Below are 16,550 nucleotides of genomic sequence, written 5' to 3' on the forward strand. Positions count from 1 at the left end.
ATTAATTTTTTTAGTTCCCTACATAAATTGTGCTGCAATAAAAATTATTTTAGTGAGATAAACAGACTGAAAACTTTATCGTATTAGGTAAAACAGATGTTGACAGAGTTTGGGGACATAACTTACAGTTGTAAAAAGGTAATAAATAACAATATATGTCATCACAATACTCAGCATGTTGCAAAAGATTTAAAATTGTAATAATATCGTGACTTAAGTATCGTGATAATATCGTATTGTGGGGACTCTGGTGATTCACACCCTCAATGCATGGGACACATTAAGACATTTGATATTGTGATAACATATTTTTGGGATCTTGTGATGAAGATTCTTCATAATTTTTGACATTTTATGATTTATTGACAATGGAAATATTTGTTAGATACGATCATAAAATAACAGAAGTGGAGGGGGGGAATCATTACAGTGTAGTATCGCGATATAGAAAAATAAATTGCCTTTTTAGTTCACTAGTTAAATTTCGGAAACAATTATATTATTTTCATTTTTAATTCTTTTAAATTTTTTCTTCTGGGACATAATTTTGAGTCGAGAAGAAGACATAAATTGCAATATATCGCGATATATGTCATCGCAATACTCAGCATATCGCAAGTATCATGATAATATCGTATTATGGGGCATCTGGTGATTTACACCCCTGTAAAATAAGAATAAAACAATATTCACTGGAAAATGCTGTAAACAAACATGTAAATCTTTATGCGCTGCTGTATAAATTCTTAAATGAATATTGTCCAAAAAGGGTGTAAAATAGTGCTGAAATTATCATTAGTTTTCGTCTTATTTCATCTCATTATAAATGGACTGTTTTTGGGTTTTTAGTACTTGGTCAGACAAAAATAAGCAATTAAAAGACGTCACTTTTGGCTCTGGGAACTCATAGCGAGCATTTTATTTTCCAACATTTTAACAGCTAAACAAAAAATTGGTTAATTGAAGAAATACTCAATAAATGAAAATATGGTGTCACTCTCTAAAGATAAACTGGTGTTTGCAGACCGGAAGCTCTCGAGGAAACGTCCTCCAGTCAGCTGAGCTCTGAACGTCCTCTGTCCAAGAACTGTGGGAGGTCATGGAGGGGTTTGAGGGGGGTTTACTTCCTCCCGTTTACTTGCACAGCAGCATCAATGACCACAAACAACAAAAGCCGACACATCAATAATACATCAGAGCGTCAGAGATGAGAGGAGCAGAGGTCTTGTGTTGATGATCGGGAAACTCTTAGTCAGTTAATCCATTAGTCACTCAGCAGGAAATGAATCAATTCCTATTAATTATTTGATATTGATTCATCGTTTCTACGTGGAGGGTCTTCAGGTGAAGTGGAAAATCTGGAGTTTGAAGTCGCTGTGAGTGTGTTTGTGTGGGTGTACTCTGCGTCTTTCCCAGTGCATGCTGGGAGTAGGTGGTTGTAGAAAACAGATGGATGAATTGTGATTTATTCAGTTAAAATAACCCCAAAACGTTTGTTTACTGCTCATAATATTTACTAAATATTATATATTTGTACTTTATTTGCCTGATATTCTGTTTCTCCATATTGTTAGATTCCTGTTGCTTCTGTCTGCTCTGTACACGACATGTTATTTGCGTTCACATACTTGCTCTGACCATATTAGCGGCCTAATTTATGACAGGCATTTGTCCTAATCTGCCATTTTAACCACAGAATTTTTTTTTTATTTAGATAATTTTTACATGTGTGTAGAATAAAACTTGGTTGACATTTTTATTACAATATTAATTTGGAAATAGACACGTTTTATTGAGCCAAGTATGTGCGACTCCTCTACGATAGGTGGAGATATGCCCCCTTTCAGCTTGTTAGTATTGGACCTTTTTCCTGTTGACCTATTACGTCACAGACCAAACAATGGACAAACAAGTTAGCTACGGTTAGCTAGCAGCTAACTGCTACCATGGTGGACAACTTTACAGCTCTGTACATTTGGTCCGTCCAAAAAGTCACGGCTCTGGATGTAGATTTCTCCATGTTGTTACCGGCTTCTTCTTCTCTTACACATTTAATGCTATTGGACTTCCGGGTCAAAGCCCGGGGCGGAAACTGTGGAGCATGCTCAGAGCGCCTCGGCCAGTTTGGGTCTGATTGACTGTATACATGCAGGAGGAATCTGACTCCCAATCACATGATCTGGGTGTGTTAGTCCGACTTTGAGAAATTCGATCCAGCATGATTTCAGTCCGGTTTTAGTCGGAGCAACACAATAAATTGATTTTCTTTAATGTCATGTAAACATATTGACTGTAGCACCAAATTCTTTATGTGTCAAACAAAAACTCTAGTATTTAAAGGAGCAGTGTGTAAGATTTAAGGGGATTTAGTGGCCTCTAGTGGTGAGGATTGCAGATTGCAACCAGCTGAAACTTCTCCTGGTTAAAACTCCTTCAGTTTTCATTGTTTATGGGAAGTCAGATTATCCACAGAGGTATCTTCCTCTCCAAAACAAAAGGATCAGGAGATTTAAAGCAGTAAAAACACAGAATAAAGCAGTTTCATGATACAAACCAGTGTTTCTTCTAAGCCAGGTGTAGGAAACTTGCGGCTCGTGGCTCCTGAGCCATTCTCCAGTGGCTTAGTTATTTTTTTATTCATTTTAATTTCCATTTATTATTGTTGTAGCACTAAAGTGATTCTTACATTTCCGAGTGTATAAATGTGTAGCCTATACGCTGAATAAAAAAATGTTTTAACATCTCATCAGCCATGTGCGTCATGGCTACCTACTTTTGTTTATACAGAATGTGCCTTTTTCGGGGCAATGGGGGGCGTGAGCAAGTAACAAAACGTGTAGCTCAGCGTGTGACGTAAACAGTGACATGGGAGGGAAGCTGCGACTGGTCAGTCCTTCGGTGATTCTCTCGTAAGTCGGCCCGTCCTTCACCGTCCCCGTCATCTGACGGTTAATGGCCTCTTCGTTTGCGAGGACAAGGAGGGCGCGCAATTCCTTGTCTCCCCAGTTGCTCATCTTTACAGTGTCTGTCAGGTTTGTGTTTCCCTCTTGCTACTAGCTGCTCGCTAATTCCTGCTATCAGCTGTTTCCTGTTTATCCACCGCCAGTGGCTCGCACGTGCGGCGTCATCAACAGCTCCTCCCACAAGTCATCAACAGCCCCTCCCGTTGTGGAAGGCCATCTTGGTCTTTTTAACCTAAAAGGGTTCCACCAATATGTCTACCCTACGAGATGGAAAATTGGGCACCTCGGATCAACTCGCAAATCCGGCTCTGTGTGTCTAAACGCTCGCAGCTTGTCTGCAAAACGGCTCAACATTCAGTGTAAATCTGGCAGTGTAAAAGGGGCTATATGTTTACGGCCTGGCGCCTTTTCCTGAAGTTTGCAGAATCTTCATAGCGATGGCTAAGCTTGAGTCTCCTTAGTGAGGCTAGCTATTTATTCCAAATCCAAAAAAGTAAATTTCTTGGAGAAAGATAGAGAATTTCATAGTGGCATACATGGCAGCGCAACATGGTGATCTCCGTAGACGAGGACATGCTCCCATTGTAGTAGGGCTGTCAAAATTGCTCAAAAATGACGTTCGAATATTCGTTCTAAAAATAACTCATAGGTTCCAACCATTTAAAAAAAATTTTTCGCATTATGTCCACAAGAGAGCAAACTAATACAAGGAAACATAACTACTTGTAGGTATTTTTATTTCAACATAAACGTCTTTGAAAATATTTACATACCTACACATTAAAACACATAAAACAATTATCTATAACATTACGTTATAAACGACCGCGGACCTCTCGCTCGCCCCCCCCCCCCGACCTGTCAGGCCACACAGCCTCGAAGCGGCGAGAAGCGAAGCCACTTTCCTTTCGGCGCCCATGTTAACCGATTGTGTCATCCACACCGGCTGCGCCGCGCCGTTAAAATTCGAATTTAGAATATTCGTTGACAGCCCTACATTGTAGATATAAACGTCTCATTCTAAGGTAACAAAAACACAACAAATCTTATTTCAGGTGATTATACACTGAAGAAAACATACTTATTATATCATATTCCATTTCTGCCAATATATCCCCCTGAACCCAACACTGGACCTTTAAGGGTTAGTTTTTAAATTACAGCTGGCACAGAATCATTAATTTGGACCACAGAAATTTGCAACACCAAAAGATAATAAGATCATATCATGACAAATTTAAATTACTACTGATCATTTGAGAAATGGAGACAGAATAATATAATTCAGTGTCTCTCTGTTGTCTTTATTATCTGGTAACCACCCACATTTATCTTGTGGTCCCTTCAGGGTTTTTGGAAACCACCATTATAGATCACTATGGAGATATTTCATAGATGATTTATGGCCTGTGAGAGAGAAAGACAGGTTTTTAAAAATCACAAGAACTGAGATGATGATGCACTCGAGACGTAGCTCAGTCACGTCACGTAAACAGGAAATAATAAAGCTGTCCTTAAGAGCGAAATTCAAGCTGTCAGCGTGGACGTGAGCTCCGTCCACAGAAAGATGGACTCACTATGATCATTTATGTTCCTCTTTTTGTCTGTTTGGCGTTAAAAAATCGCAGATCTGCCAGTTTGAAATATGAAATAATAAAGTGAAATATGTTTAAACAGGCAGTTTTAATACTTAACTTTATTTATCACGCTGCAAGGTTTATTTATCGTGTCAAAGGTCACCGCTGAGCTCTCTGTGTGAGATATGAGGCGCCCCACTGCCTCTGTTTAAAGGGTCTGTTTAACCTTCGCACACACACACACACACACACACACACACACTGGATTTCACTGTAAACAACCTCTTCTTATTCTTCTTTTCTCCCCCTCCTCCTAAATCCTGTTTCCTCTCGCTGGTATTATTGATGTTTATCCTCTTTTGAGACATTTACTTGCCTTTTCTTCCCTGCACCATTGTAGGAACTGGAGATAAAGCCATACGCTTTTTCTGTTGCTCCCATTTTCTGCACGGCGCTCCAGAAACCACTCTGTTCTTGAAGCTTGACTTCACTCCAAGCATATCTGACTTCTTTGTCTGATGGAATGTGACAAGAATCAGACATTTTCTCTCCAGTTTTTAGTCTCGAGGGCCTTTCTTTCTTTTCCTTTTTTTTTTTTTTTGGGAGCATTAGTTATGTGTGTATGGAGGAAGGGCCTGTCCTTGAAATGTCTTGTCAAAAGCATTTTTGTGCTGTGGAGAAATGTATGAACAGTGTTGCAGAAACGCAGGAGCGCTGTAACATTTGGACTTGTTGCTGAGACTGTTTTGCTCTGCTTACTCGGTTCATCGTCAGCAGTTTGTTGAGCTCTAATTTGTTTTCCTTTAAGGCCCGACTGTCCGCGTTTGTAATTTCCAAGTGACCAGATCAGATTTAGTGTGTTAGTGCTCAGACACTGTAATCATTTGCAGGCGTGTTCATGCTGAGTGAAATGAAAGTTTTCCATCCCGAGACTCTGCAGGCCAGAAACATGGAGGCTGGCTGCTGCACATTCAGGGTTTTATTTATCGATTACTTTCGGTTTTTGAGGTGTTTTTGTTGTTAAGGACATAAAACAAGCTGTTATTGACGTCTGTGCTCTGACACGTGAGTTGTGATGGAAAAATATGAGAGACGAATCACATTTTATTTTCAAGAGCAGGTTAAAATCATTGGATCTCGTGATTTTTCCTGAACACACTTGAGGAAGACATCTGGCAAAAATATGGATATAAGCCGCCTGTCTGCTGATCATATTCAGATTTCTGGGGTTCACAATAAATCAACCATCCTATAATCATCAGGCAGGAATGGCCTCAAAATAAAATATTGGCATTAGGACCGCTGTCAACATTAACACACATTTAGCACAGATATATCAACATAATGTTGAAAATACAATCTGTTTTAACACGACAATTACTGGGCAGTTTACTTTCTTTTTATTTTGTGAATAAATCAACATGTGACTGGAAATCATTCAAGGTTCCTTCTGCTGCAGAAATCCATCTAACGACAAAAAAGTTACACCAAAGCACACAAAGTTTTGTACATTTGAGTGGAAGTATTTCAGCTTCTCTCCCTCAGAGACAGAATTGTTGTAATAAAAAGACATGAAAGGTATTAAAAAAACATTAATACAAGCAATTACAAACAGTACACAGCTCTAAACTCAACATTATCATGCAGCGCTGCAGGTATGACGTTTTTTTGTAGGCTAACGTGAAAGTTAGTGTCGCCATGGTCCCCTCGTCAAAAAGCCTGTGGGATAGGGATGTGCCATATCATCTCATTCACAATAATACGGTATAATTTTTAATATCATATGAAAAATTCATATCGTGATACTCACAATATTTCAGCTTGTTGACATATTGATGTCATACTGTTACCCACGGCAACAACAAGCATGGCTGATTCCAAAAAGAGGAGCAGCTTCAGTAGTGTGGAATAAACTGTGGCGTCCTGAATGTTTTACTTCTCAGACTCAGAGGGAACTCATCCAGCGGCTCCTCTGGCAGCAGCACAGCGTCTCTCCCTCTCCTCTCTCGCCACGTCCTTAAGTGACTTTGTCATAAACCCTTGGATGATGTAAACTCAATCATTTAGGATTTCACATAAAGAAGGAAATCAGCTGTTGATTTATATAAATAGATCCCAGGGGACATTTTTGTATTTGGGAGCTGTTTAAATGTGTAAGTTGTGGTAGATTTTATTTAGTTGAACTATTGATATTGTAACAGAATCTGAATCTCACTCTGAGTTACTGTTGTTCACAAATTAAAGAAATTAGAGATTTCTTCTTTAGTTTTTTCTGAATATTTGAAGCAAACTGTAAAACTAGATCACTTGTTTTGTTGCAATTCTGTGTTGTGTTTTTTTTAAACTAATTTGTTACGTCATCAAGAATATTGTTATTGCAAAAATTCCATGAAATATTGTGATATTATTTTAGGGCCGTTTCACCTGCCCGTTCTGCAAAGGATTTTTGCATTGGATTATCGCAGAAAATAAGCTCTCTGGCAAACAAATGTTTATGATACTTACAGGTTTTGTTCAGCAAGATAATCTCCACGAATGAAGACCTCTTTAATGATTTTTGAAGTCTAAATACAAACACCAGAAGTGAAAAGCCAATGTTAGGTTACAAACGAGCTAAACCACGATCGCACGACTTAACATCCTTACCGCAACGAGGCTGTAAAGCAGTGTTCGGCGTGATGGTATTTACTTCGGCTCAGTATTTACTGATGTATGTTATGTTGTCAGACAAAACGTGGGAGTCTCTTCAGCTTGTGTTTAACCACAGACCTTATTTCAGAGCATCTGACCAAAAAAACATTCAAAAAACTCACTAACTTCAAAACCAGGGAGCTGAGAGTGCTAATATGCTGACAAATGTCCGGGTCATTCTTGCATCACTCTATCGGTTGGTATTTTAAGGATGTAAACTTTGACTCTTGAAAACATTTTGTACTATTTTCTGACATTTTATGGGTCAAACAATCAGTAAAGATGATAATTGGCAGATTAATATTATTATTTTTGTTTTTAATTTATCATAAGACGTTGGGTTTGACACTTGTAAACTTGGAGGCAGCTTTACAGTAGAACAAAAGCAGCCAGCTGTGGTGACAAAAACACAAGATAAAATCTGAGCTGGGCAAACACAGAGCTGCACGGTTCAACAGATTCTGTGTGCTGAATTTATCTGATTCCCTGTGCGTGCTGAACCTCAGAGCCTTCTTATCATGAGTCACCTGTTACATGTTGTCCTGAGAGGTGTTGTGGACGTCTGAACACGTCATCATCGTGTCCAAGCAGCATTTATCCAGACAGGATGACACTGAGAGCGGTAACGATTGTTTACAGTCGTTACGTGTTGCAGATGATGATGATGAACTGAGGTCTTGTGTACCTGCACCGCCCGTCCTGTCTTTGTCTGAGGCCACAGGAAGCAGACCTGCAGGTTACGGTCCGGCTTCCTGTCCTGGCTGGGTATCTGTAGAGGAGGAAGGGAGGAGGTGGAGTGGAGGGGGAGGGGGTTGGTCTTATATAGCCCTATGAAGAGCCGGCTTTGCCTCCCTGTTTCCATGACAACGGCTCTCCTACAGTATTCAGCCGTGGGACGGCCTCTGCATCGGAAAGCAGTTCCCAGTGGTGTTTCAGGCCCTCTCGCTCTTTTCCCTTCAGCTGTGCTCTCGTCTTCTTTCTTCTTCTTCGTCTTCTTCTTTTACTGTCTGTGTTTTTTTGAAGGCAACAGCACTTCATCTTCACTCGCTGCTGTACTCTTAAATCATGATGTCGAACATCATTTGCATGTGAATCAGGGCTGAATTCTGCCTTTGTTCTCTGTTTAAATTCCCCAAGACTACAGGCCTAGACTCGGAGCCAGCGCACACTTAAAATATTTAGACCGCCTGTCCTGTGAAAATGCAAATATTAGCCGCCGAGTGAAAGAAAGAGGAGCTTTAAAATTAAATGATCGTGATGCTCTTTGCTCATTCTGCAGGATCATTGTGTTTTATTTTGCAATATATCTCCCCAAAGACTCAGTAACGTAATTACGCAGCCTGCATGTTGAACTGAGCTCAGCTTAGTTTAGAACATTTGCACGATGATGAAACACAGAAGCAAAGTGGTCGCAGCATGGCCTGTGTGACAGGTGCGATAAAATGAAAACCTCAGAGGCTTTCAAAAACAAAGTACAGACACGTTGTCACAGCTCTGAGGCTGTTTTTTTTTTTTCAGGTCAAGGCAATCTTACTTCCTTTCTATCACGGTTTCAGCCATTTGGGGTAAAAGCTGTGTGACCTACATACGACGAGGTTGACTGGAAATACTTCTCAGAGTTTGCAGGAGGGTGTTTGGGCCTTCAGGTTCAGTCCAGTCAGAGGGGAAAGTGTTTGTGATGGACTCCTGCTGCTGTGGGGAACCACCTGCACACAGCAGGACAAAAACAACACAGACTGAGAACCTTCAGTTTATTGTGAAAGTAAATGTTCTGTAAAGTTTTAGTTTCTCTTCAGACACAGCCTCAGTTTAGTGCAATGTGTTTCCACGCGGCAGGAGTCTGACTGCAGGCTTTGAAAGCTCATAGTGATGAAATGTAATCGATGCAGTGAAGAGCACCTGGATGATGAAACACGAATCAAACTCGACTTTGCAGATTAAGCTTGAGCCCCTCGATATACCAGCTCCTTACAAATGGGTATCAGCAAGTGGCTGCAAACCAAGCGGCATCAGTCACACACTCGCCCCCGTAGTCTTGAGTGTACCTGGAGGACTTATACACACAATATGTCATTTCTGACACAAGGGGTCTCTCCATGTTTAGTGCAATAACTTATTTTATGTGCAATAATATGCATGAGCAGTTTTTTTTATCCCATTTCACCTGCGGGCATTGGAAATGAGTGTATGGCAACCACAACTGTGTTGATGTGAGTAGAACTGAGGCATTATTTTTATTAGTATGTATTACTTATTTTCATCTAGGAGCCCGGTTCTTGAGTGCACCTGAATTTCACTGTATGTCTGTACAATGACAGTAAAGAAATCTGAATCTGATCGAAACATTAACAAAAGATGGACTTTTATGATGTTGTGAAGTAGTGTGGGATCATGGGAGTTGTCATCTCCGCTGTTAAACAACCGACAATGTGACACACTGTCGGGCAGATATCAAGTTCATGGATAAGGAAATGTATTAAAGTTTTCTTCACGTTATGTCCTTTCATTCTAATGTGTAAATGAGTTACGTCAGTTACCTTTACAGCTAGTGTAGCTAACGTTATATGGCGAATTCAGTCTTGGGGTAGCCCTCTGCTGTCATCTGTGGTCAAAAAAATCATACTAACAACAATTTTATGACCACGTTGTATGGTGTTGTAATGTGATAATGTTACCGTACGCATTAGTTTGGTGACTGGCATGAGCCTTTTGTCAAACGAACACATCGTAGTAAACTGGATTGATACTGAAATATGTCATAATATCATCGGTTTGGTCTCTGCTGGATTACTGCAAAATGGCATGACGTTAATGAAAAAATGATGCTTTGGGGCAGAAAAACGCTGTATTACTTTCCTTTATGTTTCCCCAAATTTAGAGCAACTACAGAGACATGTATAGCTGCAGACATGTTCCGTTTGTAGTGTACATGACACGCCCCCACACACTGCACCCACTGCTTGCACAAGACAAATGTGACCGTTATCTGAACCCCGTTACAACGGGACACTGTAGTGAATAATTATGAGGCCAAACATTGCAATAATCCACTTTGTAATTCATTATACGCTAGTCCATACCCATTGAGTGCACAGTTGCCCACGTACAGTTTCACATGGTGTGTGTTTGGGATACAAGTCATAGGAAATTGCAGATTAAATAGTCAGCTGAACCCATTAAAAAGAGCAGTGTATTCAGACAGAGTGTTTGTGACTTTGATAGTACAGTTGCTTTATTGAAAGTACAGTAGTACCATTGCCAATAGTGGGATAGTTAGTGGGCTAAAACTGTACATTAGTAGTTGAGGTAGCACGTTGAAAGGCAGATAGTTAAAGTCATTGCCTTATAGAAGCTCAGTTTTAGTAAGTTTTCCAACTTTTGCCAAGAGGGAACTTTAGATATTGGTCCCTAGATTATGTTCACCCAGTTTCATGCAGATCGCTCAAACTTCCTAGGAAGAGATCCATTTGAAGTGTTTTTCAAAAAATTCAAAATGGCGGAAAATCTATATAAGTGGAAGTTATGGGTTCTTGAGGCAAATGTGTTCCTCATGAGGAGAGGCATCTCTGTGCAAAGTTTCATGTCTCTACGACATACGGGGCATGAGATATGCCCATTCAAAGTTTGACATTTCAATCGGTTGCTATAGCGCCCCCCTTTGGCCAATTGATGTAATATTGCTTCATTGGCATCCTCCCATGACCCTCTACCACTGTGCCAAATTTCACATGGATTGACCAAGTCAGTGAGGAGAAAAACATGGAACAGACACACAGAGTTTTCATCATTATATAGTAAGATAAGATGAAGATGTGATTCACTGAGAAAGTAACAAAGTCAGTGTAACCCTCACCTTTGTCTTTATGCCAGTGTCAACCGCCCCTCTTTCAAGCAAGTGCTTCATGGCTCGCTAATCACTCACCTAGTATTTTTGTCGGGGGTTTTGTGTCCGGGCCGAAGGGGCTGATTGTGGACTGACGTGGAGCTGCTCCAGCTGCAGCGTTACCTACTTGCAACTAGAGGAGGGCGTAAAGAGGATATGATGCCACTGATAAGAGACCAATTGAAAGACAGAATTTCTTAAATAAAGTTACAGATTTCTCTGGGTATAAAACATTATTGAACATTTGGGATAATGTAAGCACACAAGTCAAAATATATAATATAGATCTAGTCGTTTTTAGAGACTTTAATGCAGAAATGGTCCATATTATACCTTTTAAAGTAGATCTGCTAGAGGGCAGATGAGAGCTAAATCATCGCGGACTGTCACCAGAATATCTTCCTTGAGAATTTACACAACATAAATTAAAATGGAGATACAGGAGCAGGTTGTTAATGCTGAGATCAGGGCAGAAAAAACAGCGGCTCCACTGGCTCTGTTCAAAACGTTCAGCCATTGTTGTTGTGGCTTATCCAGAGTCTGCTGCTGACTTTGCTTCAAGTATTTTAATATACTGGGGCAACCTCTAGCTAAACAGGTACAGCCATTATCTTCCCCTTTCCTGTCTCTCTCCAGCTGTCGTAGTAGTAAAGACAAAAAAGCTGTAAAAAACAACCTAAAAGTATTGATGTGCTGTCCCCAACATTCATTAACTGCATCAATGTTAATTTAAGAGCACAAAAACCAATAAAGGAACATGGGATATGCAGAATTATGCAAAATTAATCAAGTGCATAGATAAAATCTACTATTTAGCTTCAGGAAACTGTTTTTCTTTTCACCTCAAATGTTTGGGAAGTGTCATTTTGTTGAGACAGGAGCTACCGCCTTTAAATTGTTTGAGAGCAAAGAACAAAATTTTTTGTCCAAGTTGCGGGACTATTTAAAAAACAACAATAACACCACCAACAACATAAAAATGGCGATTTTATATAGTTAATAACACTTGCACTGTCTAAGAGGTTATGTTTGTGTAGGGCAGCATCTAATGATTATTTTCATAACAGATTAACCTTAAGGTTGTTTTTACAATAAAACGTTTCGTCTGTAAAACCATATAGTTTCCCACAGCCCAAGATGACATTTTGGAATAGATCACTTTACTATAATATATGACAAAGAGATGCATCAAATCATCTTTGAGAAGCCGGAATCAATCGCAGCTTTAGTTGATTCCACTAAGCACAACTGGCTTCAAAGTACCTTTATTTAATATGCTATTATGAAACATCTTTTTGTGTATGTTGAGCCATAACTTAAAAAATATCCTAATAATTAATTGGCCAGTTAATAGATATTATTATTGGACTGCAGAAATGTCTCCTGCTCTGTGAGATTAGCCGTCAAATGTTGGAGCAGAACACCAACAGATTCACACAAACATCACTCGCACTGAGACGTGTGACTTCTGCACACTGAGAGTGATAATCTGTGACATTTTCATATTCATCACTGATTCATCTTGAAAGCTTTAACATTTACTGCTCAGAACACCTGATGGTTCAGTCGATCCTCCATGGAAAAAAAATCTGCCAGGTAAAAGTGAGTATGTTCTAGTCTTTATTTCCTTTTATTTCTATTGTTCACCCAAACTGAAATATGGTTTTATTGATCCAAAGTTAGACACAAAATGCTCTTATTTACCTTAAAACTGTTGCATATGTTTTGATAGATGCACATGTATAATTAACAATCAGTAATAATAGTAACATGTAATCCTGATACACACTACACGACTTTTCTGCCTGTTCTGAAAGTCACTATGTCACATTAAGCGATTATGGAGTCATAAAATCGTGCCGTGACTTTGTCGACAGACATGACACACTACACGCTGGTATTCACCAATTATACCCGGTCGTCCTTCACGACGTGTGTGATGTCATCATTGTCCTATTTTATTACTGTTACTGTTATTTCAGTCACTAGTCTGTTCATGTGCCAGCCGAACTGTTGTTATAGTAACGTAAAACGTGCCACCAGATGCCAGGAGCTACATTTGAAGTACAGCATGCAAACATGCAAGTCACTGAATCCTCCACAGGAAGTTCCTGCAAATGTTTCACAATAAAAGCCTATTTAGAAAATGAAGGGATTCTCTCAACTGAAGTTATATGGGGCTTTTAATTTGAAATAGATACAGGAAATGTTGAGTTTGAAATGACGGCGCAATGCATTGACTTTATCAAGATAAATGGGAGCAGATAAAAAGTAGTAATATAAAAATACAGAGGGATTAATAAATAACATCCCGTTTTAATTTTCTTACTTTCTGTCCATCTCCATTATGAAGACGTAACATTGTTTGCTAGCTTGATGCTAATGGCAGTACTCAGCGGGTTGACAAAGTGCCTCTGCTGTTTGACGCCATCATTTTTCCCTTTTTACTCTGTGTGGTAACATCCCTAGAGGAAATATCAAAACCCTGGGAGGTTGTTGCCGTACAGTTGTCGACGGCAGCAGATTGCTCTGTGTTCCTGTTGGTCAAAGTGACGGCTGTGACAGAAGAAGTCATGAACGACAAAAAGAAACTCAAATATGGTAGACTTTCTGTCACAACATCGTGAGGCGTCCCAGATGTGGCGTCGGTTGTCATCTACTGTGACACACTACATGAGATGAGGCGATGGATTATCGTGTACGACACTCTTTGTCGTTCACGATCTGAGCCGACACTGCACAACGCTGCGTCAGAATATAATTGGGCTGATATCATGTAGTGTGTACCTGGCATAAATTGGCCATAGGTGTAAATGTGAGTGTGAAGGGTTGTCTGTCTCTATAGCCCCTTTTACACTGCCAGATTTTCCGCCAGTGTTGGGCCGTTTTGCCGGCAAGCTGCAAGTGTTTAGACACACAGAGCTGGATTGGCGAGTTGATTCGAGGTGCCCGATTTTCCACCTCGTAGGGTAGACATATTGGCGGAACCCTTTTAGGTTAAAAAGACTGAGGTGCCCTTCCGCCACGGGAGGGGCTGTTGATGACTTGTGGGAGGAGCTGTTGATGACGCCGCACGTGCGACCCACTGGCGGTGGATAAACAGGAAACAGCTGATAGCAGGAATTAGCGAGCAGCTAGTAGCAAGAGGGAAACACAAACCTGACAGACACTGTAAAGATGAGCAACTGGGGAGACAAGGAATTGCGCGCCCTCCTTGTCCTCGCAAACGAAGAGGCCATTAACCGTCAGATGACGGGGATGGTGAAGAACGGGCCGACTTACGAGAGAATCGTAGCCTGGTTCCAGACCATAGACCTCGCCCACTCAGCTGAGTAGGCTTGCATTACTGGTCTGGCATACTTCAATGAATTTGCGATTTATCTCGTCCAAACGATGGACGGACCAATGAACGCCGGGGGTCTAGCGATTAACCAATCAGCGCCACGCTGATGTCAAGCTGTACGCCGGTGGGTAACTGGTGCGGATAGCAACAATGGCGACCGCTACAGATCCTACAGACCACGTTAACGATGCTATCGAGGTATTTCGCCACTACTCGCGTTAATGGAGGACCAAATTAAGGAAGCTGCTAAACTGGATTTAACGGCGATGCAGCTGGGCGTGCACGTTGACGGAGACATTTTAAACGGGCAATGCTCGCTTGTTTCCGAACCCCCGAGGCATGGATACTAATGACGTCAGGTTCTGGGTGAGTCGTTGATCTCTACTGATTGGTTAGGGAAAAAATCAAATTCCCTCCCCCTTGTAAATCGCCTTCAATGGAAGCCATGTCAGACTGAAGGTTCTGGAAGCTTCAGTCTGACACTCAGGCTAAGAGAATCGCCAAAGGACTGACCAGCCGCGGCTTCCCTCCCACGTCACTGTTTACGTCACACGCTGAGCTACACGTTTTGTTACTTGCTCACGCTCCCCATTGCCCCGAAAAAGGCGCATTCTGTGTAAACAAAAGTAGGTAGGCGGCATTTTGCTGCACTCCTCGATTTTGTTTTTATACTGCCAATGCTGAAAAAAGACTGATTGGGCTTTCCTGCAAATTTGCACAATTCCTGTCTAAAAAGGGCTAGTGTGTCAGCCCTGTGATAGTCTGGTGACCTGTCCGGGGTGTACCATGCCTCTCGCCCAGTGTCAGCTGGCATAGGCGCCAGCATGGACAGACAGAGAAAGGAGTGCCACACAGCAAAGTGCCAAATTTGATCACCAAAAATCTTTAGAGAAAGACGTCACTGTGTGATGTACTTATTCCTCTGGATCTCAGACGGGCGCGGTGAAGACACGCCACCGCACTTACTTACTTTGATACCATCAAAGATTTAATCAGGAGGAGGGAGAGGAGTCCCGACAGATATTTACCAAAGAAAACAGTTTTCCAAAGAGGGCTGGTAACCTGCCAGAACGTCTGGTTCCTCATTTACCAGCAACATTAATGAGAGCTGATTCATACATCAGCCTCTGAAGCAGTCACCCTGCTTCATCTTTAATGGGTGCACACAGACAGTCTGACACTACAGGAGCCAAACACAGCCGGTCCTTCCCTCCTGATTAAATCGCTGCAGCATAATGAAGCAGAAGAGAGTCAAGACGGCAACTCGCAGCCTCTCTGTGTACCTGCTGCATTTCATTTGGCAAGGTTTTTTTTTTTTGGGTCTGGCAGACGAATGCGGCTGTGTGGCAAGCCTGAGCACTTGAGCCTGTAACGTTACAGAAGAAGAAGAAAGCAAACACACTGCGGTTGTGGCACAACAGCTGAGTGTTGGGCAATACCTCCAGAAGACGGAGAGACAAGAGAGCAGCTGCTGACAGTTAAGACGCTCCCTGGTGAGGGAGGCAGGCAGGCAGGGAGGGAGGAGGAGGAAAGAGAAGAGGAAGAGGGAGGGAAACGAGGAGAGTGCAGGGTTTGTTGGTGGCTGGGAAGAAGAGGAGGAGGAGGAGGAGGAAGGAGGTGGAGGTAGAGGTGGAGGGTTCCTCTTTTTTTTTTTTCTTCTCTCTGAGACGGATTCCTCGCAGTCTTCAGTGAGAGGCAGGGCGAGCGAGCGAGCAGACAGCTCGGGGAGTTCCTTCTTGATTTTTCTTTTCTTGTTTTATTATTTGTGGTTGGTGTATGTTTGCTGCGAGTGGCCGAGCGGCGGCTGTGCGGTGCGTTCAGTGTGCACCATGGAAGCCAAGTCCCTGTTCAGCCTGCACAGAGCCCTCGCTCAGCCCGTCAAGATGTGCATGTTCGATTTCCCCGTCACCATCCTGGACGACCTGGTGAGCTCCACTACCACGCCACTACACCGCAGAGAGCTGAGTGTGTGTGTGTGTGTGTGTGTGTGTGTGTGTGTGTGTGTGTGTGTGTGTGGGCATACATTAACTTGTAACTGCATGGTGTGTATATATGCCCATTTCTATGTGTGTATCTGAGGTATGTTTCTGTGC

At 41.5% G+C, this 16,550-nt stretch overlaps 1 protein-coding gene across 3 annotated transcripts in view; it reads left to right on the plus strand.

The window, feature by feature from the left end:
* ralgds (ral guanine nucleotide dissociation stimulator) overlaps window positions 1–16,550 on the plus strand; it is a 102,174-nt gene that overhangs the window by 2,568 nt on the left and 83,056 nt on the right. Inside the window, exon 1 of one of the 3 annotated variants that reach the window (XM_049579584.1) lies at window positions 16,111–16,382. The exons of the other annotated variants lie outside the window; for them this stretch is intronic. Within the exon in view, the coding sequence (XP_049435541.1) occupies window positions 16,287–16,382 (96 nt within the window). The 5' untranslated portion in view covers window positions 16,111–16,286. Of the gene's footprint in view, window positions 1–16,110; window positions 16,383–16,550 lie in introns of those variants that run through there. 3 annotated transcript variants of the gene reach the window in all.

Source organism: Epinephelus fuscoguttatus, linkage group LG6 (genome assembly GCF_011397635.1).
Source record: "Epinephelus fuscoguttatus linkage group LG6, E.fuscoguttatus.final_Chr_v1".
NCBI classification, from domain to species: domain Eukaryota; kingdom Metazoa; phylum Chordata; class Actinopteri; order Perciformes; family Serranidae; genus Epinephelus; species Epinephelus fuscoguttatus.